The 25,149-nt window shown below is 44.0% G+C and overlaps 1 protein-coding gene across 1 annotated transcript; it reads left to right on the top strand.

Annotated features, from left to right (window-relative positions):
* The first annotated feature begins 9,324 nt into the window (after positions 1 to 9,324).
* Positions 9,325 to 15,106, top strand: LOC131737780 (zinc finger protein 446-like). Its single transcript, XM_059029076.1, has 2 exons — positions 9,325 to 10,992; positions 14,820 to 15,106. Exons 1-2 carry the CDS (start codon positions 9,987 to 9,989, stop codon positions 14,825 to 14,827), a joined length of 1,014 nt encoding a protein of 337 aa, XP_058885059.1. The 5' UTR covers positions 9,325 to 9,986; the 3' UTR covers positions 14,828 to 15,106.
* The last annotated feature ends 10,043 nt before the right edge of the window (positions 15,107 to 25,149 follow it).

Below are 25,149 nucleotides of genomic sequence, written 5' to 3'. Positions count from 1 at the left end.
GAAGATGTTGGGGTAATGTAGGCAAGAAGAAATCAGCAAACAATGCTTTCTTAAATTCAACACTTTTCACTATGTAACCAAGCACCTTTTTGGCCTTTTTTATAGCTTCCCCACATTGTCTGAGTCAACATAAACTCCTAGGTCTTTTTCATAGATTCCACCTTCAATTTCAGTATCTCCCATATGATATTTATAATGGACATTTTTATTGCCTGTTTGCAGTACCTTACACTTTTCTCTATTAAATGTCATTTGCCATGTATCTGCCCTGAATGCTGTCTAGATCATTTTGAATGACCTTTGCTGCTGCAATGGTGTTTGCCACGCCTCCTATTTTTGTGTCGTCTGCAAATTTAACAAGTTTGCTTACTATACCAGAATCCAAGTCATTAATGTAAATTAGGAAGAGCAGAGGACCTAATACTGATCCCTGTTGTACTCCACTGGTTACCTCACTCCATTTTGAGGTTTCTCTTCTAATCAGTACTTTCTGTTTTCTACATGTTAACCACTCCCTAATCCATGTGCATGCATTTCCTTGAATCCCTAATGCATTCAGTTGGAGAATGAATCTTTTATGTGGGACTTTGTCAAAAGCTTTCTGGAAATCTAAATAAACCACGTCATATGCTTTGCAATTATCGAATGTCGATGTTGCATTCTCAAAAAAATCAAGCAGGTTAGTTAGACATGGTCTCCATTTCCTAAAACCATGCTGACTGTCTCCCAGGATACTGTTACCACTGTTACTCTCTGTACAAACCTGCATCAGTAAGTGATTAAGTTTATTTTACCCTGGGGCAAAGTGGCTGAGGGAGAACAGGTGTAGGAGTGCGGTAATTAAACAGACAGAGCCTTGTAATCCAGTTTGGAAAAATGGGGTTTATTTTTATTCCAGGTCTGGTGACCAAAACAATAATTCCCCCTGCAATACACAACAATGTGTACTGCACGGGGTGAACAATAAGGGGATTGCAGAACAAATAATAAACACGATATCTGACCCACAATAATGCAAACACGGTCACTTGTCCTGGGTGTGTGCAGTAGTGCTCATGGTGGATGATACAGGTTAATTAGTGACTGTTGGTGAAGTGCCGTTCCGGCTTAGTGCTGGCCCTCGGCGACAGCTGTCTGGTAACGTGCAAGACAAGACAAGACAATTACAAGACAAAACAAACAAAACACTCACTGTACTTTTCTGATTAGGAACGGGTCTCTCACAGTCCTTCTCAGTTTACTTACACAAACCATAAGCGAAGGAACAGATTGTGATTCACACATGACCCCTTGCTAAATGAGTGCAACCGCCTCTCCAATCTGCAGCTGCCACGTCGTTTCCCTTCCGGGTCAATGTGTTCTTGCAACGGAGTCTCGCCTTCATCCAGACTGGCCGACTTCCCGACCCTGGGAAAGAACTGTCAGAGCAGCCCGTCCAGAGAACTCTGTTCTCGCTGCTTAGCGCCCTCACAGGTCGGGAGGGAGATTTACAACCAAGATTATTGTATTTCTGTCACATACCCATACATTCCTTTCTGAGTAAACTAATAATTAATGATCATTAAACTACACCGTTCTTTCAGCCACAGCAACACAGAAATATATATCGATATCTATATATCTGCAATAAACCTGTATTATTAAAACACAAACAACCACTTTCTTCCTCTTAACAGGACTTATTTAGCTTATACATTTAATTTTGTTACAGAAACAGTTTTGAATATGTGTTGAATATGAGTCCAGCTTGATTCCCCTAGAGATTCCTCTGTGTTGTACAGTGCTCTGGAAAAACAGCTTTGGCTTATCTGAGGGGTATAAGCTGTTCAGATCAATCCCTTACCCTGTTTTATTGTTTTTAAATAACAGCAGTATGCCAAAAACTTGGGAAATAGCAAAGGAGTGAGAAACACATTTTGCAGGTAAGAAAAAGGTAGACTGAGAAGCTACAAAGGGAATAAGATTGATGACTTTGGAAGAAAAGTTAAAAGGTGAAAACTGACAAACATTGTTTACTTTTACTCTTCAGCTCAGTAATATGCCATTATTTTGATGTTTTAAATATTATGAAGATGAATGATGTTTTTATAAGCTGGCATTTATTCATTGTATTCGTCACACTGAATTTACAGCACAATCCACACCTAAACTGATGAAGGGTAGCAGAGTTGCCATTGATTATTAACGTGACTCCTCGTTTTAGAGGGAAGGATCAGTTTAAATCATTTAAAAGTCCTCAAAAAACGAATCCACCAAAATCAAGTCTTGATAGCATAAGAACCAACGTGATCTTTTTTAATGACTGCTTGTTGGCAATAATAAACTTTTCATCCCATATACAGTACAGACCACAGTATGAGCCGACTCCTGAAGATGGCAATGGGGGTAGTGGCATTACTAATGCTGTCGCACACCTTCGTACAACAGATGGTGAAAGGGTCCCACAAGATGCTGGCACGCCAGAGAAACCAGACACACCACATTTAATTAACAAAACAAATACCACAACTTGTGTAAGCAAACCACATAAATAGGACTCATTTTCTTTATACATTTAGTAGTTGCCGATTGATTTTTACTCAGTTTTTCTCCCAATTTGAAACCGCCAATTGTATTATTTTTAGGCTCAGGTCACCACTACCACCCCTGCGCTGACTTGGGAGCGGCAAAGATGAACACATGCTGTCCTCTGAAGCGTGTGCTGTCAGCCGACCGCTTCTTTTTCACACTGCAGGCCTACCATGCAGCCACATCAGAGCTACAGCGTCGGAGGTCAATGCAGCTCTGGGCAGCTTACAGGCAAGTCCGCAGGCACCCGGCCAGTCTACAGGGGTCGCTGGTGTGCGGTGAGCCGAGGACACCCTGGCCAACCTAAACCCTCCCCACCCAGGCGATGCTTGGCCAATTGTGCGCCGCACCTTGGGAGCTCTCGTCTACGGTCGGCAGTGGAATAGCCTGGACTCGAAGCGGCGACCTCCAGGCTATAGGGCTAAGGCTATATCCTGTGCTCCACGCGGAGCGCCTTTACCAGAGGCACCACTCGAGAGCCCAGGACTCATTTTCTAAAAATAAATACCAGTGAACCAGTATGGTAAAGGCCATACATAACTTCCCTACAAGACAAACAAGTGATGCCACCCCCACAAGCGTGTATCTGGAAGGCAGGCATGTTGATACACATTGAACAGGGTTCATCTTATTATTACATATAGTTTCCTTCATTTAATGTTAATTACCCAAAAAACAAAGTGTCACGTGTAACTACTTTTTGATAGATTGTGCTTTATTTATAGCCATTGACGTATTTCCTCTGGATTAAAATCGCTGTATATACTGTTTAGATTACAACAATTCACATTGAAGCAAAAAGCCCCTGTGAGGAACTATCAAGAGGTATCTAGTAATGGTTTTTAGCAGAGAAGATATGTCTATGAACCATGATGATGCAATGAAAAACTAAAACAAAACAAGAATTGAAAACCAATTAACATGATTGATACACAGGTGAGAAGTGTTTAGTTATATACATTATTTATTTTACCTTTAAGGTTTTGTGAATAGAGCCCATAGTCTTGCAGGTGTGGATTCAACAGTATGATAACCACAGTATGCCTGCTGCATAGTTTCATATGACAAGTAACACTACTAAAATCCTCCAAGTAGCAGGTTTAACAATAAAAGCATGTCAGTGATATAATCATTTGATCTTTTAATTGAAAGCTAGTTTCAAAACTTTGTGAGAGGCTTGCCAGACAAGTGAATTAGCCCGCTTTGTCACCGTGCCCCCTGAATTTCATTTGGTGTGCCACCTCCTTGACCAGGTGCCCTTGTAAAAGGGGTAAATAAAGGTTCAATAAAAATAAATAAATCCCATCCATAAAAAATATTTTAAACATGTGGGCTTTGTTATTGTGTTTTCCTTTTGGGTCCATGAAAGTTTAAAAAAAAAAATGCAACATCTAAAACAAAACAACTCGATCTTGACCCGTGCATAGCTGCCGCTGGGGATTTCACAGGAAATGTTGCATTGGCTCTGGGATCCATCAGGGTCATATTGCTGCTCTGCAGTGGGCCCTGCCCTGTGAGCTCCATCAGACATCTGCAGGGCCGTTCTCTGTCCTCCAGGGGCTGAGAGCTCACCGACATCCACTGGGAGCTCCTGGGTGCAAAGCCACAATTGGTTGGACTGTGGGGAACTTAATTGGTCATTTTAAATTGGAGATTAAAACAGGGGTTAAATAATTGGGTACACAGTAATATTTGTTTTTTAAAGCCATCATGGTTTTATATTTCAAACAAACACTTGACTGCTATGTTACAATCCATTCCCAGATTTTATTTAAGCACATATTTTCTTTATCTTATACTGTATGAGTAAGCCTGTCGTTGTACAGTATTTGGACTGCAATGTTATCTAAATCCACACATGGAATGAATCCCTTTTATTCATCCCCAGATTATACCTTATTCAATGCAAACCTATTCATTTCCTTCATCTCAGCAGCTAAAACCATTCGGTGCCAGTTCTCAGTCTTGCAGAGTTCAAAATGGCTCACAGGCTCTTTACACAATATCAGTTTTTTTCACAGTGGGGTGCTGAGGTACATATACCCCACAATAAAATTCTGATCCTCAGAAAAAGTTAAATTGAGGAGCTGTCCTCAATTGACGTGCAACCTCCAACATCGCTCAGAGGTCAACAAAGACCGGGTGACGGAGGACCAAGACCCCCATAAGGGAGATCCAGTTATAAAGGAGGATGGGGGAGAACGATTTTCAGAATGCTTTGTGAAAGGTTTAGCATGCTTGTGCTTTAGCATGCTTTCATCATGCTTTTATCCTATGCATTAACCACAATTCCTATTACTGTGCTTAACCTCTCTGTGATGCATGTGTCTATCCTGTAGCCTGCTTTCACCACACTTTGCTGTGCTATTTCTGCATGTTATACTGCTGTATACTTTCCCTACGGTACACACAGAAGCTACCTGGATTAAAATGTATTTAAATAACCTCAGGCAAGATTTTGATCTCTTGGCAGATTTCCTTTTTGGCTTGTAGAGTGCTTCAGAAATCCCCCTGGCATTTACTGTAAAGACAAGAAAGGTGAGGCACTTACGGGATATCAGTTCCAGGTATTGAACATTTGACCCACATTTTACCATGATTTGTTTATTTAGCAGACGCCTTTATCCAAGGCCCAGGCTGGCTGTAGGGGTGACGTCAGGCCAGAAAGAAACACACACAGACAGGCAGTACTCTGGTGAGTGAGACTGAGACGCTTCTGCGCTCAGTGCGTTTAATGATACACAGAAAATAAAATGCTGAACAAAAACAGAATACAGCACTTGCGGCCAAAATAAATAGACAAACAAAACAAACAGACACTAACAAACAACAGACACTAATAAACAAACACGTAGCAAATTGCTTATTATTATTATTATTATTATTATTATTATTGATTTTTATCTCCTCACTCTCTCCCGTTCCTTCGCCCTGAACACACAACACCGAGTGAAGAAAACGTGCATCTATATATACAGTTGTGATGGGATTCAATTACCAATTAATTATTCACTTGAATCCCAGCACGTGAACTAAATCTGTGCAACCCCGTGCTCACATATTATTTAAATGCATGTGAAGTGCAATCCCCGTGCCTAAATACAATTATACATTTTAAATAACTTGTGCTACACACACCCATTTGTGGAGCAGTGGTTAGGGCTCTGGACTTTTTTTTTTTTTTTATTATTATTTTCTCCCCAATTTGAAATGCCCAATTATTTTTTAGGCTCAGCTCACTGCTACCACCCCTGCGCTGACTCGGGAGGGGAGAAGATGAACACACGCTGTCCTCCGAAGCATGTGCTGTCAGCCGACAGCTTCTTTACACTCTGCAGTGCACTCTTTACAGACTACAGCATCGGAGGACAACGCAGCTCTGGGCAGCTTACAGGCAAGCCCGCAGGCGCCCGGCCAGACTACAGGGGTCACTGGTGCGCGGTGAGCCGAGGACACCCTGGCCGACCCAACCCCCCCTCCTCTGAGTGGCGCGCTGCCAATTGAGCGCCGCCCCCTGGAAGCTCCCGTCCACGGTCGGCTGTGGAATAGCCTGGACTCGAACTCGCGACGTCCAGGCTATAGAGCGCATCCTGCACTCTAGCGAGTGCTTTTACTGGATGCGCCACTCGGGAGCCTTCAGGGCTCTGGACTTTTGACCAGAGGGTTGTGGGTTCAATCCCAGGAGGGGAACACTTCTGCTGTACCCTTGAGCAAGGTTCTTTACCTAGATTGCTCCAGTAAAAACCCAACTGTATAAATGGGTAATTGTATGTAAAAAATAATGTGATGTCTGTAGAATGTGAAATAATGTATAATGTGATATTGTGTAACAATTGTAATTCACCCTGGATAAGGGCGTCTGCTAAGAAATTAATAATTAAAGAAATATCCTGTGCAGCAATATTTATACACCAACATTAACACACCACATGCAACATATAACACAGAAATGCACACAGGGGCGGGGCACATTGCCACACACTTACAGAGACTAAGTTCTATAACACAGGCAGTTAGCTTAGAAGTTTGAGATCACTGCTGTTGTAGTGCAATCCTTGTGAACCAATCCTTAAAGAATTCATGCACAGAACATCCAGTGCCCCCCACCTCCAGTGCCCCCCACCACCCCGTGCATTAGAAATAATCAGTTTCCTGAACCTCAAGCTGAAGCATTTAGATTGCCAAATTATTTTACCGTTTTTCTTCCAAATATCCAATAATGGTCCATCACCACAGCAACTCCTAACAACAGATTAGGCTTCTGGAGGACAAAGGCCAGCCCTGCAGGTGCCGCTGTGGTGAGGTGAGCTGACTCAGTCCCTGCTGGTATTGCACAGAACAGCAACTGCACAACGAACCTGCTCTCTCATGAATGTGCACACCATGCCATGATGCCTTTAGCAGGTGAGCCATTTGAGGAGCCATTTGAGGAACCATTTGAGGAAGATAATCATATCTTTTTTATTTTTAATTTAGTAGTCGGCAATTGATTTTACCCAATTTTTCTCCCAATTTGAAATGTCCAATTGTATTTTGGGCTCAGCTCACCGCTACCACCCCCGCTCCAGGCTACAGGGCACATCCTGCACTCCACGCGGAGCACCTTTAATGGATGCGCCACTTGGATGCCCATGCTAATCATATCTTTACACTGCATCCAGACCTTACCACACGGGCATGAACATTTTACATTGGTGGCAATGTTTGTAGAATGTGTGAATAGCTTGATTGTGGATTTGTGAATAAACACTAACAAAAATCACCAGCAGCTGCTGCAGTAGGAAAAAAAATGCAAAATTGGAAACTAGGACTTCAACCAGAATGCATACATTTATTACAATATATAAAATAGCATAATCATTGGAAAAGAATGGTGAACTCAAAACACCTCCCTGGAGTTGTACTGTATGACGGTAAGCGTTTTGTATGAGATAACCAATTGCATGCTGTTGTTGTTGGCTTGTTTTAAAATGATGCCACTGCAAAATAAGAATTTGAGATAAAGGATTTTCGCTTGCAAAGCCTTTCCAGTGATAGGTAATCTCAGACACGATAACAAACGGGCATGTGAGTTGATTCAGATAAGAGACAATAACATTTGATACATACTCATTCCATAGATCAATTATAGATGATGGGCTACATGTGTCTAGGTTTCTCGCCAGCATACATGTTACTGAATTAGCTGCTCCAGTAAACTTTCAACCTACAGTAGCACCCTCACCTGCATCTTAGGCTTCATCCTTCCTGTTGCATACCAACTACCAGAGGGTAACTCCCTCCAGTCAGAGTTCTGTTCTTTAAAAAGCCACTTTTAATAGTGTACTGCTGTACAACAAATACATTGCATATTCCCAGGAAGCTGACCCCTGCATCTGTTAGATGCTCTTGGAGTCATTGGAGGTACTACATCTCACCTCTCATCACAGACCCATAATGGTTAGGGGTCCGGGCCAGAGACAATCCAGGGCGGTCCTCTCTCCAGGGATCAGCAGTCTGGTATCATCCACTGTTGAGAACTTCTTGATCAGACTTTTCAAATTGGTACTACTACAACTGCAGTATAAAAAGTGATATCCCTACATTTAATTAAGTAATGAATGATGTTGTTTTTGTAGAGTTAAAGAGGTAAGCAAGGCAAACAAGTGATGCCACTCCCAAACACAGGTAGCTGGAAGGCATGTTGATACATATTGAATAGGGTTCATCTTATTCCATATACTTTCCTTCATTTAAAGTCAATTACCCAGAAAACAAAATACCATGTGTAACTACTTTTTGATAGACTGTGACTATTTATAGCCATTGACGTATTTCCTCTGGATTAAAATCGCTGTACAGACGTGCTCAAATTTGTTGGTACCCCTCCACAAAAAACGAAGAATGCACAATTTTCTCTGAAATAACTTGAAACTGACAAAAGTAATTGGCATCCACCATTGTTTATTCCATATTTAATAGAAATCAGACTTTGCTTTTGATTTTTTATTCAACATAATATTGTAAATAAGAAAACAAATGAAAATGGCATGGACAAAAATGATGGGACCGCTAACCTAATATTTTGTTGCACAACCTTTAGAGGCAATCACTGCAATAAAACGGTTTCTGTAGCTCTCAATGAGACTTCTGCATCTGTTAACAGGTAGTTTGGCCCACTCTTCCTGAGCAAACTGCTCCAGCGGTCTCAGGTTTGATGGGTGCCTTCTCCAGACTGCAAGTTTCAGCTCTTTCCATAGATGTTCGATAGGATTCAGATCAGGACTCATAGAAGGCCACTTCAGAATAGTCCAATGTTTTGTTCTTATCCATTCTTGGGTGCTTTTAGCTGTGTGTTTTGGGCCATTATCCTGTTGGAGGACCCATGACCTGCGACTGAGACAGAGCTTTCTGACACTGGGCAGTACGTTTCGCTCCAGATTGCCTTGATAGTCTTGAGATTTCATTGGCCCTGCACAGATTCAAGGCACCCTGTGCCAGGCGCAGCAAAGCAGCCCCAAAACATAACCGAGCCTCCTCCATGTTTCACTGTAGGTATGGTGTTCTTTTCTTTGAAAGCTTCATTTTTTGTCTGTGAACATAGAGCTGATGTGACTTGGCAAAAAGCTCCAGTTTTGACTCATCTGTCCAAAGGACATTCTCCCAGAAGGATTGTGGCTTGTTGTGACAGAAATACAATGAGTTCTGGTGATAAATCTTCCTCCCGACCTGTGAGGGCGCTAAAGAACGGGAGGAGAAGTATCTGGAAGGGCTGGCCTGACAGTTCGTTTCCGGGACCGGAAAGTGGGTCAGCCTGGAAGGAAGCGAGACTCTGTTGTAAGACCGTATTGATTTGACAGGTAAACGAGGGGCAGCTGCAAGTAATAAGGCAGCTGCAACCGTTTACCTAGATATCATGCGGGATTACATATAGGGGCCAGGGTAACGCTGTTCTTTTCCTTCGTTTGGGTTAAACGTTTGGAGAGAGAAGGATCGAGAGAGGAGCTCTCATCGTTAAAAAGAAAATAACTACGTGTTGTGTTGTGTTGTGTTTGTCTGTGTAATTGTCTGTGTTTTTCACCACCAGACAGTTAAAGCACTACTCCGGAGCTGTCGCCAAGGGTCAGCACTATCCGGAGCACCACTGCACCCCGCACTATCTGTGTTTGCCCCAGCAATACTGCACTCACCCAGGACTGGTGACCGTCTGTTTGTTTTTGTTCAGGACTGTGCCTTGTTTATTGTTATCCCCGTGCGTTACACATCGTTGTGTATCGCCGGGGATTTAGTTGCTTTGCGGTCACCAGACCTGGAAAAAAGAATAAAGCACTGTTTTCACTGGAATACCGTTGTCTGCCTGTCACTCCTGCACCGCATCACCGCTACACCTGTTCCCCTTACTTACCACTTTGCCACACGTGGTGTCAGACTACGGGATCATGGACCGCAACGCACTGGCGGAGCTGCTGCAGGCGCTGGAGAGCAGGCGCGACGCAGAGGAGCGAAGGAGGGAGGAGCGCTACACGGCGCTCATTGAACGGGTAGGGCTGGCCGTTGCTGCAGCGACGACCCCTACCACAACACCGCTGATGTCGCCCCCGAAGGCACGGGCAATGAAGATGTCGGCGGAGGATGACCCGGAGGCGTATTTGGTGGCGTTCGAGCGGCTGGCTACCGCGGCGGCTTGGCCGCGGGAGTTCTGGGCCAGCCAGTTGGGACCCTGCCTGATTGGGGAGGCTCAGGCAGCCTACCAAGCCATGAGCGACCATCACGCCACCGATTATGACCTGGTCAAGCAGGCTATCCTCCGCCGGCTGAACATCACCACGGAGACCCACCGGGCGCGATTTAGGGAGTACCGGAGAGCCCCGGAGACACGCCCCAGGGTGGTTGCAGAGCGGTTGTGCGACCACATGGTGCATTGGCTGACCCCTGGGAAGAAGACCGCCCAGCAGATGGGGGAAGCCATTGTGGTAGAGCAATTCTGCCATGTGGTCGGCGCCGAAACCCAGGCGTGGATACGGCGCCACAACCCCGACACCCTGGAGGAGGCGGTCAAACTGGCCGAAGACTTCGAGGACTCCCTGACCTCTGCCCGGATCGGGATCCTGTCGGCCCCTGCCCTTCGGAGCAGCCGACCTCTCCCTCCCTCTCCTCCAACACCACCACCACCACCCCCCACGTTCCAGGGACCCAGACCTCCCAGAGCACCGACCCCATTGGGCCCCCTTGCCTCCCCCCCATGGAGACCAAGGTTGGCCCCCAGCTGGGGTAGAGGTGCTGCCCCTGCCCCGTTGCCATACCAGCAGCGGGACAGATTTCTGACCTATGCCCCCTCTGTCCCTCCTATCTGTTTTAGGTGCCACCAGCCGGGACATCTGGCCAGGTCATGCCCCGCTGCCATGGAGTGTGACGTGGCCGCGTGCAATTGGGCACCTGAAACTGGTAAGCGTGGGGAATATGGTCGGGAGGGGCCTTGTTTGATTAATGTTGTGTTAGGGAATGTGAAAACCCACGCATTAGTGGACACAGGGTGTGAGCAAACCTTGATTAGGACAGCTCTCCTGGGCGGTGTGTCGTGGCGGCCACGAGGTCAGGTGGCCATCTCCTGTATCCATGGAGACACGGCGGCATACCCCACATTAAAAGTATATTTATCGGTAGGACCGATAAAACGTCACCTTGTAGTCGGGGTGGCGGAAAGGTTGCCACACCCAGTTATTCTGGGTCGAGACTGGCCAAAATTCAAAGAATTGATGCAAACAATGGCAGTCTCAGCCACACACGTAAACGTGGCAGAAAAAAAAAAAAGAGGAACGAATTGGTGATGTGTTTCCTTTTCACACTGAAATGTTTTCCCCTCTTTTCCGTCCTAGAAAAACAAATAAGGAGAGACGGACCGCGAAATGGGAGGGAGCATTTGTGAGACAAGGCTGGGGTCTGGTGGGAGAGTGCTGCAATGGTAACAAACGCCAGTCGAAGGGAGTGGGAACGCAGTGTGACCGAGAGAGCGAGGTTACTGGACCGACTAGAGCAGAGGTTATTCCAGCCCCTCTCAATGTACCGGACCCGTGGTACTCAAGCGCGGACCTAGTGTGGGGCCAACAAAACGACCCGTCACTGGTGCACGCTTGGGGGCAGGTCCGGTCCATTGAAGGTAAGGATGTTGACGGCGCTGGGGCGCTAGTATATCCACATTTCAGTATCAAGGGGCAATTACTATATAGGGTAAACCTAGCCGCGGGCACAGGACAGCCTGTAACACAATTGTTGGTTCCCCCGTCTTGTCGGACCGAGGTCATGAGGCTGGCGCATGATATCCCTTTTGCGGGGCACCTCGGAGCCGAGAAGACGAGGGAACGGATATTGGCTCGATTCTATTGGGTAGGTCTTCATACTGATGTGTCGAGATATGTAGCCACCTGCCCAGACTGCCAGCGAGTAGCGCCGGGTCGAGTGCGCCCCGCCCCTTTGGTCCCACTGCCGATTATTTCCACTCCTTTCGAGCGCATTGCAATGGACATAGTCGGCCCTTTGCTACCTTCTGACTCCGGGTATACGCACATTTTAGTAGTGGTGGATTATACAACGCGATACCCGGAGGCAGTTCCATTGAGGTCCACTAGTGCCGCTGCAATAGCCACCGAGTTAGCACAGATTATGGCCAGAGTAGGGATCCCCAAGGAGATTTTGACCGATCACGGAACTAACTTTTTGTCCAATACGTTACAGCAGGTGTACAAAATATTAAAAATACGTCCCATCAGGACGTCCGTTTATCATCCACAATCGGACGGTCTGGTGGAACGTTTTAATCAGACCTTAAAGTCGATGCTGAGGCGATTTGTGACACAAGAGCAGAAACATTGGGCATCACTTCTCCCCTACCTCCTTTTTGCAGTGAGAGAAGTGCCGCAGAGTTCAACGGGGTTCTCCCCCTTTGAGCTCCTGTACGGCCGGCAGCCTCGCGGCATTCTCGACCTGCTGAGAGAGGGGTGGGAGGAGCACAAAGGCTCGTCTAAAAATGTAGTGAAGTATGTGCTCCTACTCCGAGATCGCCTGGATTTGGTCGGTCGTTTGGCCCAAGACAACCTCAGATCGGCTCAGCACCGACAAGAGCAGCATTATAACAAAAATGCACGGATTCGAACCTTTCGACCAGGGGACAAGGTAATGCTGCTACTTCCCTCATCAGAGTCAAAACTGTGTGCTAAATGGCAGGGGCCGTATGAGGTGATTCGGGCTATAGGGAAAGTAAATTATGAAATTAGACAGCCCGATCGCCGGAATGAACGTGAAATTTACCACATTAATTTGTTGAAGCCCTGGCAGGCAAGAGAGGTCTTATTTATAGCCCCAGGCAATATGGAGGATGATTTAGGTCCCTGTCCAGAGACCCCGAGCACAAGAGCGATTTCAATGGGGGAACAATTAGTTCCGGATCAGCAAAGAGAGCTGCGTAAGCTTATTGAGGAGTTCAACGATGTTTTTTCTGATGTGCCCGGCAGGACGAACTTAGTTGAATATGACATTATCTCTCCCCCAGGTGTCACAGTGCGAGAGAGACCGTACCGGATCCCGGAAAGTCGACGAAGTGGCGTTCGCAAAGAGGTACGGGATATGCTCGAGCTTGGAGTGATTGAACCTTCCAGGAGCGAGTGGTGCAGTCCTATTGTAATAGTGGCTAAGAAGGACGGCACCAACCGCTTCTGCGTAGATTTCAGAAAGGTGAATGCTATTGCCAAGTTCGATGCGTATCCCATGCCTCGGGTCGACGAACTTTTAGACAGACTGGGAAAAGCGAGGTTTATTTCCACTCTGGACCTGACGAAGGGATACTGGCAAATCCCTCTAACCCGCAGCTCCAGAGAGAAAACCGCATTTTCAACACCAGAGGGGCTGTTCCACTTTAAAACCATGCCGTTTGGGCTACATGGTGCGCCCGCTGCCTTTCAGAGACTGATGGACCAGGTTTTACGCCCACATCATGAATATGCAGCAGCGTATATTGATGACGTGGTGATTTACAGCTCCACCTGGCGAGAGCATTTGGCTAGGGTTGCAGCCGTTCTTCAGTCTCTAAGGGCAGCCCGGCTGACAGCTAACTTGAGGAAATGTGCGTTTGCCAAGACAGAGACTCAATATTTGGGATTTGTAATGGGAAATGGAAGGGTGAAACCTGTGGTCACCAAAATCCAGGCTTTGGTTGATGCAGCGATCCCCAAAACCAAGACTCAGGTGAGGTCACTACTGGGCTTAGCCGGTTATTACCGCCGCTTCATCCCCGAGTACGCCACAGTGGTTAACCCGTTAGTCGACCTCACCAAAAAGAGTGCTCCAAATTTAATTAAATGGTCAGCTGAGTGTCAGGGGGCGTTTGATACGATTAAGCGTAAACTTTGCCAGGCCCCCACTCTTATTACCCCAGATTTCACCAAGAGATTCATCCTTCACACCGACGCCTCGGATGTAGGTTTGGGTGCAGTCTTGTCCCAAAAAGTAGCTGGAGTAGAACACCCGATATTGTACCTGAGCAAAAAAATGTTACCTCGGGAGCGTAACTACTCCGTAGTCGAAAAAGAGTGTTTGGCCATTAAATGGGCTACTCACTCTTTACGATACTACCTGCTGGGACACTCATTTGATCTTGTCACAGACCACGCCCCACTCCAGTGGTTAAGCACCATGAAGGACAGCAATGCCCGGATAACTCGGTGGTATCTGGCATTGCAGCCCTTCATGTACCATATGGTACACCGTGCGGGGAAAGACCACCAAAATGCGGATTATTTTTCCCGGGAGGGGGGAGCAATGGGAAAGGTAGATTTAGCCGAGTGTTCCTTCGGCTCCACTCTGAGCGGTGGGATATGTGACAGAAATACAATGAGTTCTGGTGATAAATCTTCCTCCCGACCTGTGAGGGCGCTAAAGAACGGGAGGAGAAGTATCTGGAAGGGCTGGCCTGACAGTTCGTTTCCGGGACCGGAAAGTGGGTCAGCCTGGAAGGAAGCGAGACTCTGTTGTAAGACCGTATTGATTTGACAGGTAAACGAGGGGCAGCTGCAAGTAATAAGGCAGCTGCAACCGTTTACCTAGATATCATGCGGGATTACATATAGGGGCCAGGGTAACGCTGTTCTTTTCCTTCGTTTGGGTTAAACGTTTGGAGAGAGAAGGATCGAGAGAGGAGCTCTCATCGTTAAAAAGAAAATAACTACGTGTTGTGTTGTGTTGTGTTTGTCTGTGTAATTGTCTGTGTTTTTCACCACCAGACAGTTAAAGCACTACTCCGGAGCTGTCGCCAAGGGTCAGCACTATCCGGAGCACCACTGCACCCCGCACTATCTGTGTTTGCCCCAGCAATACTGCACTCACCCAGGACTGGTGACCGTCTGTTTGTTTTTGTTCAGGACTGTGCCTTGTTTATTGTTATCCCCGTGCGTTACACATCGTTGTGTATCGCCGGGGATTTAGTTGCTTTGCGGTCACCAGACCTGGAAAAAAGAATAAAGCACTGTTTTCACTGGAATACCGTTGTCTGCCTGTCACTCCTGCACCGCATCACCGCTACACCTGTTCCCCTTACTTACCACTTTGCCACACTTGTCAATATGCATTTTAGCAAATTCCAGTCTGGCTTTTTTATGTTTTTCTTTCAAAAGTGGAGTCCTCCTGGGTATTCTTCCATGGAGCCCACTTTCGCTCAAAAAGCGACGGATGGTGCGATCAGAAACTGATGTACCTTCACCTTGGAATTCAGCTTGTATCTCTTTAGCAGTTATCCTTGGTTCTTTTTCTACCATTTGCACTATCCTTCTGTTCAATCTGGGGTCGATTTTCCTCTTGCGGCCGCGCCCAGGGAGGTTGGCTACAGTTCCATTGACCTTAAACTTCTTAATAATATTTGCAACTGTTGTCATAGGAACATCAAGCTACTTGGAGATGGTCTTGTAGCCTTTACCTTTACCATGCTTGTCTATTATTTTCTTACTGATCTCCTCAGACAACTCTCTCCTTTGCTTTCTCTGGTCCATGTTCAGTGTGGTGCACACAATGATACCAAACAGCACAGTGACTACTTTTCTCCATTTAAATATGCTGAATGACTGATTACAAGATTGGAGACATGTGTGATACTAATTAAAGAAACTACTTAGTTTGAAATATCACTATAATCCAATTATTTAATATATTTTCTAAGGGGTACCAACAAATGTGTCCAGGCCATTTTAGAATATCTTTGTAGAATAAGCAATAATTCATCTCTTTTCACAGCTTCTTTGCTTTATTCTATGACATACCAACGGCATGCAAGTATACATGATAAAATAGCTTTTAATTTCATCACTTTTCAGGAGGAATGAAGCATTATTTCAAAGAGCTGTAAGGGTACCAACAAATTTGAGCACGTCTGTATATACATTTGTTTAGGTTGCAGCAATTCACTTGTGTAGGACAGTTGCACTAATTGAGTTCATTGCTGCTGCTAACGAGATGCATCAAGTCTGCTCTTTGTTTTTACATTACAGGGAAGCTTGCAGATGTGTTGAAGGTGAGACTAATAATTAAATCAGTCTCACTCTCTTATCTTTAATTTCACATTGATGCAACAAAGCCCCTGTGAGTAACTATCAAGAAGTATCTAGTAATGGTTTTTAGCAGAGAAGATATGTCTATGAACCATGATGATGCAATGAAAAACTAAATCAAAACAAGAATTGAAAACCAATTAACATGATTGATACACAGGTGAGAAGTGTTTAGTTATATACATTATTTGTTCTACCTTTAAAGTTTTGTGAATAGTCTTGCAGGTGTGGATTCAACAGTATGATAACCACAGTATGCCTGCAGCATAGTTTCATGTGACAAGTAACACTACTAAAATCCTCCAAGTAGCAGGTTTAACAATAAAAGCATGTCAGTGATATAATCATTTGATCTTTTAATTGAAAGCTAGTTTCAAAACTTTGTGAGAGGCTTGCCAGACAAGTGAATTAGCCCGCTTTGTCACCGTGCCCTCTGAATTTCATTTGGTGTGCCACCTCCTTGACCAGGTGCCCTTGTAAAAAGGGTAAATTAAGGTTCAATAAAAATAAAAAATAAAAATCCCGTCCATAAAAAATATTGTAAACAAGTGGGCTTTATTATTGTGCTTTTCTTTTGAGTCCATGAAAGTAAAAAAAAAAATGCAACATCTAAAACAAAGCAACTCGATCTTGAACTAGACAATCATTTATAGCAAACAGTGTAGCCATGGCTGTGCGTGCCAATGTAAGCAACACAACACTACAGCCCTTGTGTTTCACCTCTTTCCAGGATTCCTCAAAGAAAACTCTCAAATCAAGAATAGCTACTCTATATGGAAAGGAAGCAGAGTGTGCCAAGTCACATAGATCTTAAATCCTACACCTCAGATGCATGTATATAAAAGAGCGCTAGTCTGATATGTATATATCTGTTTTTCATTTTCATAATTTGTTTCACTTAAGAAATATATGACCCGTGCATAGCTGCCGCTGGGGATTTCACAGGAAATGTTGCATTGGCTCTGGGATCCATCAGGGTCATATTGCTGCTCTGCAGTGGGCCCTGCCCTGTGAGCTCCATCAGACATCTGCAGGGCCGTTCTCTGTCCTCCAGGGGCTGAGAGCTCACCGACATCCACTGGGAGCTCCTGGGTGCAAAGCCACAATTGGTTGGACTGTGGGGAACTTAATTGGTCATTTTAAATTGGAGATTAAAACAGGGGTTAAATAATTGGGTACACAGTAATATTTAAAAATAAAGATACCTGAGGCAATTGACATGCAACCTCCAGCATCACTCAAGGTCAACCAAGGCCGGGTGATGGAAGACCAAGACCCCCCAGAAGGAGATCCAGTTATTAAGGAGGCGTCGGGGAGCTGGGGGAGAACGATTTTCAGAACACTTAGTGAATATCATGCAAAGAGATTTACACATTAGGTACATTGTAACTATGCATAATAACATGTAATTATGTGTAAGTACACATGTACTTATGAATTAACTACTATGTAAATACATTGTAATTAGAGACACTTAGAGCCTGATTTTCCAAGTAAAAGACTTACTAATGAGTAAGACAAGCAGTTTTGATTGAATTTTAAATAAATGTATCCAATTTGAGTAATTCTAGCTTCTAGTGAATTTATTGATTGATTTTTCAAACATTGACTTAAGTTTCTATATAACTTTATTGAACATATGTACTGTCCTTTTGAAAATCAGGCCCTTAATGTAAAGTGTTACAATATGACCCATCCTTTGATGGGACAGGTTAAACGGTCACAGGTGCCTGGTTTGGCTCCGTACCTTGTATTTTGATACCCTTGTTATAAACAACAACCCTACCCTTGGTCATTGACCTACCCTTATAAAAGCGTATCATGGTAAACTACCTTTGAAGTTTAGCATGCTTTCATCATGCTTTTAACCTATGCATTTACCACAATTCCTCATGGTTAACCACTGCTATTACTGTGCTTTACCTCTCTGTGATGCATGTGCCTATCCTGTAGCCTGCATTCACCACACTTTGCTGTGCTATTTCTGCATGTTATACTGCTGTATACTTTCCCTACGGTACACACAGACGATACCTGGATTAAAATGTATTTAAATAACCTCAGATGAGATTTTGATCTCTTGGCAGATCTTCTTTTTGGCTTTTAGAGCGCTTCAGAAATCCCCCTGGCATTTACTGTAAAGACAAGAAAGGTGAGGCACTTACGGGATACCAGTTCCAGGTATTTAATGTTTTTTTTTTTTTAATAAATTTAGTCATTGCCAATGATTTTACCCAATTTTTCTCCCCAATTTGAAATCGGCAATTGTGTTTTTAATCCCGGTTGACACGCGTCCTTCGAAACGTGTCCCTGCCAAGCTGTCTTTTTTCCACTGCGGATCCACAGCGATGCCATCAGGCCTATAGTGCCAGAGGACAGATCTGAATGGCTCAACAGCAGACCCACAGGCACCCTATCAGCCACAGGAGTCGCTGGTGCGCGGTGAACCGTGGATTGCCCTGCCGACCTAAGCCCTCCCTACCCGGGCAGCGCTCGGCCAAATGTGCGCCGCCCCCTGGTAACTCCCGGTTATAGGTATTGAATGTTTGATCCACAATTTCCCATGGGGCAGTCTGTAACCACAGCCATTAGCTTAGAAGTTTGAGATCACTGCTGTTGTAGTGCAATCCTTGTTAACCAATCCTTAAAGGATTCATGACCAAAAAAATGACGTCCAGTGCCGCCCACCACCTCCTGCATTACAAATAATCAGTTTCCTGTACTACAAGATGATGCAATGGAGGGTTTTTAATACATTTTAACATTTAGATTGCCAAATTATTTTACCCCTGTTTTTCTTCCAAATATCCAATAGTGGTCCTTCACCGCAGCAGCTCAGTGGGTGATCCCTCTGCCAAGCCAATAGCTCAATGAGCCACCGGCTCCTGGAGGACAAAGGCCAGCCCTGCAGGTGTGGTGAGGTGACTTAGTCCCTGCAGACTTTGCACAGAACCTCCCCAGCACAGAACAGCAACTTTGCATAGTTATAAAATGACTTGGATAAATTAAGTGCTGTGATTGGCTGAACAAGATCTTACTGCATGGCTATGACATCATAGACCTACTCACTTATTATTATTATTTATTTCTTAGCAGATGCCCTTATCCAGGGCGACTTACAATTGTTACAAGATATCACATTATTTTTACATACAATTACCCATTTATACAGTTGGGTTTTTACTGGAACAATCTAGGTAAAGTACCTTGCTCAAGGGTACAGCAACAGTGTCCCCCACTGGGGATTGAACCCATGACCCTCCGGTCAAGAGTCCAGAGCCCTAACCACTGCTCCACACTGCTGCCCATGCTACCAGATGTATTAATATTACTATGCTTTAATAATACAATTTAAACATGAATGACTTTCCACAAGTTAATTTTGACCTTTTAGGAGGATTATCATTTGAACAATGTCTTAATGAGAATGAAGCAGAACCACCACCCTCCGATTTCAGAAACAGATTTAAACAAAAATCAAATCTCTCCTGCTCTCTCTGCTGACACAGCGGTTGGGCTTTTAAACAAGGTCTGCTTCGACATACAATTCTATTGGTCGGGAAGGACTGCTCAACCTGACACAGAAGTCGTTTGTCATCAATACAGATGAAAATGGTCTGCAGTTTGTGACCCTGTTGTTTAATGCGCAAACAAAAAACCATAAAGATGTCAATCAACCGTGAAAGTACTCGTGGTTAGGCCTCTTTTGTATGTCTGCCCAGCCTGGTGATTCTATGTGCCCTGTCAACAGCTATAAAAAACATTTACAAAAGTACCTCTTGGTGTTAATTACCTCAGAAACATGATGCCTCACGTTTCAGAGCAAGCTGGCCTTCAGTACGTTACACGAACCACTCAACCCGCAGCACTGCTGTCCACATATTATCTAATGCTGGTTTACAGTCCAGGGAAAATATTTTGGTTACCGGTCATCGGTGTGAAAACAGCCTCCAAAATTACTGGTCAGCTTCTCTTGAAGACTGCAAAACCAGGAGCAGGATTTACAAAAAGACATCTCCTCCACGACCTCACGCTCGGAAGCCCCTCCCCCGATGTCGGCCCCAAGTGCCAGTGCAGTGACTGGCTGTCCTGTGAATCCTCCCTTAGATGCGGGAAATCAGTCTGCTTTCAATTCCAAATGCTATTTGATCTCGAAATGTTACTATAAATGGCAATGTTTATGGTAAATAAAAAAGTAAAGAATATATATGTCACAATGAAACAGTCCTCAGGGACTATTTTTTCTCAGTGGAAGGATACATAATAAATGTATTCTTTCAGGATGCTGACCCCTGCATCTTTTAGATGCTCTTTTAGTCATTGATGATCTCCAATTAAGCGACAACCTTTAGATACTACATCTCACCTAATGGTTAGGGGTTAGGGGTCCGGGCCGGAGACAATCCAGGGTGGTCCTCTCTCCAGGGATCAGCAGCCTGGTATCATCCACTGTTGACAACTTATTGATCAGACTTTTCAAATTGGTACTACTACAACTGCAGTATCTAAAAACAAAAAAAATGATCACCCGTTTCATTCATTAATTACAATATTCCTTCAAATTTATGACACACTTTTTAAACATTTTTTGCTTCTCAAAAATAGCCTGCGTCTTAAATTCAAGCCTGCGTCTTTAATTCACAATATAGTGATGCGTGTATTAAATTCAGCAACAAAAGACGTGACTACCCGAGTACACAAACAGCAACGTGACTGACTGCAGAGAAAAGTCGAACCAAAACGTTACTGCCCGATCTCGAATCATCCATGACATACAGGCAGCCATTTTCAAAAAAGCATCATTAGCTTCCAGAGATATTCGAAGAGAAGCTTTTACAATTTCAACGTCTCAAACAAACAGTACCAGCTTGGACAGATCGGAAATGCCCATATTTTTCAACATGCCAAACAATACCACAGTTCACAAATTGGGAGAAAAACAGGGGGGAGGAGGTAATCACGACTGGAAATGAGAAGCAGCACATAACTGTAATGCTCTGTGATAGCAGACGACCACAAACTGCCTCCATATGCGTAATTGAGGTTGTATCTTTATAGATGCATATTTATGTATATGTTTCATTTTTTCCTCAAATTGAGAGTGGGAAAATTGGGCTGCATCTTAAATTGGAGAGTGTCTTAAATTCGAAGGACTATGGCAAGTATGGTGTTTTTGTAGCGGTAAGCAAGGCTTGCTGTAAAATTACCACGTGCAAAACAAAGCTGTGAAATCAGTTCTCATTGAACAAGAAGACAAAAAGGGCCCCCAAATCAATGAGCCCAGTTCCTGAACATCACTATGATAAGTGCAACACCAAGCTGCAGGCAGCCAAGATGTCTTGATCCACTGGACATGACCACGTTTGTTAACACTGAGCCCGTGTGCAGGTACTTTTTATGTGCTGGCAGTGTGCTTTGATCATGTGGGAACCTGCAGAGAATCCATTGTCTGTTGAGCGCTTTACTGGCATTGTCAATTGGCACTCAGAGTATTTAGCATTAAAAAAATGTATCCCTGGCTTTCGATGATAAGAGTTCAAGTTATTTAAAGAGTGAGAAGCACACAGCCTGTGTTTGTTTTGTTTGGAAGAACATTCAAAGCTCCCTTACCTTTTAGTAATGCTTCAGCTGTTAGTTTCAATTGTGCGTGGGTAGTGTTTGTCAATGTTTTTCAATATTGGTGGGTAATAAGCACAAAGCAGTCATTGAGACTTGTAATGGACATTCTTGTAATAACTCCTGCATTAAGTGGTGCCTGGTATCAAATGTGCTTTCTTTCAGCTTGGACAGCGCTGGTTCGCGTCCGGGCTGTGCAAAGAGGCTGAACTGAAAAAAAATGTTTTATTGTGCTGACTTCGCTAAATGTTATAATGTTATAATGTCTATAATATTTTGATTTAATCCAGGCTAATCTGGCCAATGATGTTTTGATTTAATTGGAAATGCATTTGCTTACCTATTTGTAGCATTCACAACATTAGCACTGGTTCCTATTTCATTGGGAATTTTCTGCTTATTTTTGTATGCCATTTTAAAATTTGAAATAACCTGGGGGGGGGGGTTCTTTAATAAAAACAATGCTATAGCTTAACTGTTGTTTTTCGGTACCTACTCACTTCCTGTGCTGCAGGTCACATGGTTTGATTGCAGCTAGACCAGTGGTTCCCAAGATCCATTGGATCCATTTTTTCTAACCAGGTTCAAAATTAGCTAATTGTGTTGGCGAAGTGGTAAATCCAGGCCAATGTTACTGCTAATAAGAGTGATGGTAAAGGGTAAGAAAATGATGGATTTCCAACTATACTTTACACATCATATAAAGTAGGGGAATGTGCAAGTTCATTAGGCCAATGATGATAATATTGGACTGAAAGCACAAAAGAGCAAGTATAATGGACTTGCTTTGTTGAACAGGGTGCTCTGTAATAAAAGATGCCTTTAAACATGAGCCAACCTTTGAAATTGATATATGTGGTATTTGTGGCGTGCTTTCATCCAGTTTCTTTGTACTATATGCGTACGGTACTGACTGTAAATAAACCAATTAAGGAAACATCTTACATAATAATTTAGTCAGTCTGGCTAACAAGTGTGGAACATTGCACTGGGTTTCTGTGAAGAGTCGGAGTAGAAGGGATAACTTACAAGAGATATCCTCTAGATCCTTCTTCATCCTCTAGAAGCGTTGCTGGTATATATTATGTGTGCCCAGGCTTGTTTTAAAACATAAGAACATCAGAAAAGATATGAACAAGAGGAGCTGTGCTTTCTTGTAGCTGATTGCCTAAATAACTCCTGTCTTCTTTCCCTCTTATCCACAGAACATCTACAAACAGCATAACCATTTTGTGCAATAATGTGTCAATTCGTTAAACAGAAATATTGCTCCACAGTTTATTGCAAGAACTAAAACATTTCCTAAAAACACCATTATCAAAGTTAGAAATGAACTGAACTGGGACCTTGTAACAGTAGAGGCATGTGTGCATCAGTATACATGACAGTGAGTCGGCTGGTTCAGCACCCTGGAGATCAGCCAAAGAGGCCTTCTTCTGCAGCTTCAGCACCACTGGCTGCTCTTCCTCTCCTAGTGGAGCAGCATCTAACACTCGCTGCTCTTCATCTTCTAGCAGAGCAGCGTCTAATACTCGCTGCTCTTCTAGTGGAGCAGCGTCTAACCCTCGCTGCTCTTCTAGTGGAGCAGCATCTAACACTCGCTGCTCTTCTAGTGGAGCAGCATCTAACACTCGCTGCTCTTCCTCTCCTAGCGAAGCAGCATCTGAAACTCGCTGCTCTTCCTCTTCTATTATTATTATTATTATTATTTATTTCTTAGCAGATGCCCTTATCCAGGGCGACTTACAATTGTTACAAGATATCACATTATTTTTACATACAATTACATTCTTTTTTTACACATTATTTTTACATACAATTACCCATTTATATAGTTGGGTTTTACTGGAGCAATCCAGGTAAAGTACCTTGCTCAAGGATACAGGAGCAGTGTCCCCCAACTGAGATTGAACCCACGACCCTCCGGTCAAGTCCAGAGCCCTAACCACTACTCCACACTGTTTCTAGCAGAGCAGCATCTAACACTCGCTGCTCTTCCTCTCCTAGTGGTGCAGCGTCTGCTTGCTGAAAGGAGAGATATGACAGTAAGTGGAGGAGATACCATCCACAGTCCCGTGCACAAAATTGTGCTCTCCAAACAGTGCGGTCGTGCTGAGTGCTGGTGTCATGAGGTGAGTGCAGTGCTCAGTTGTTTGAGCTGGCTCTGTGGCTGCAGCCCCTGGCGCCTTACTCCTCCTCTACAAGACAAAGACAACACGTAACAAAACAAACAAACAAGGCTCCGGCCGTATGTTAGGTTTCAGTGCAAGGGGCTGTACTCACGTAGCTGCATCCCCTTTGTACTGCCCAACTCCTCCCTGCAATTAGCTTGGCGCCCAGGTGTAACCAATCGCTGCCTGGTCCGCAGCTGATCGCATGTGAATCGTTTTGAGTATGTGCAGCTGTGTGCTTCCTCCAAGATGGCCGACTTCCTGTTTCCACCCACCGTCGAGTCGAGCCATCTATGGAGAAGTGCACTACCAACCTTACACAGCGCCCTTTCTGGTCGGGAGGGAGATTTACAGCATCAATTCTTTTTATCACCCCCCAATAAAAAGTGCTGCATCCTAAGATGATCTTTGATTCTGTTGGGCTTGTAGTGATACCTTTGAAAATAGAGAACTGTTAGTTTTTATCATAGACCAGATTAAAAAAAAGAAAGTATACTGGTGTACTTTTACCTCTACACAAGAGAAACTGGCATAACAAAGGAGAACTACGGCCACGCTCTGGAAACAGTCAATTATCAGGATAGGAAGAGAATTCTGAAGAGCAACTATAGCATCTATAACCGTTTCCCTGTTACCCAGTTCCTCATTTGAATTTTCAGAAAGACTTCTAGCTCCTTGTCCACGATTAAGTGTAACACATATAGCCATCAAATCATTCCCATAATTTGTCCTGAACTGCTGAATCATTTTTAAACAACAAAGACTTGGCAGCCACCTTGGATCTTTGCCTCAGTGGAGTCTACTCTCATGTTATATATCAGTGTTGGTGTAATTATTTGTGTGTGGTGTACACTAAAATAAGGACTTTCATCTTTTGGTTTCAGGTTTCCCTCAGAAGAACAAATGAACATTACCCTGTTAATGAACGGAAAAGGAAGCAGTTATTGAAGTGTTATTTTGGGGACAGCTCAGCGCCATGCGGTTTCTGTCAAGCCCGTGTTTCCTGGTGATTTGTTGAGACATTGTTAGCAGTGCTCTCTTCCGCATGGGAATCTGAACTGTTATGTAAAACACAGTTTGTGTGACTTTAAAAAGAACAAGAGCATCTCAGCTATCAATAAAGTAATATATATATAAAATACACTGCCATGATATACTGTCCATGATTGAATTGATTCCACTATATAAATATATCCTTTTGTTGTTTTCCCTATGTCATGCTTATT

Source organism: Acipenser ruthenus, chromosome 1, assembly GCF_902713425.1.
Source record: "Acipenser ruthenus chromosome 1, fAciRut3.2 maternal haplotype, whole genome shotgun sequence".
NCBI classification, from domain to species: domain Eukaryota; kingdom Metazoa; phylum Chordata; class Actinopteri; order Acipenseriformes; family Acipenseridae; genus Acipenser; species Acipenser ruthenus.
The sequence above is the reverse complement of the archived record's forward strand: the minus strand, read 5'-3'. Positions and strand labels throughout refer to the sequence as shown.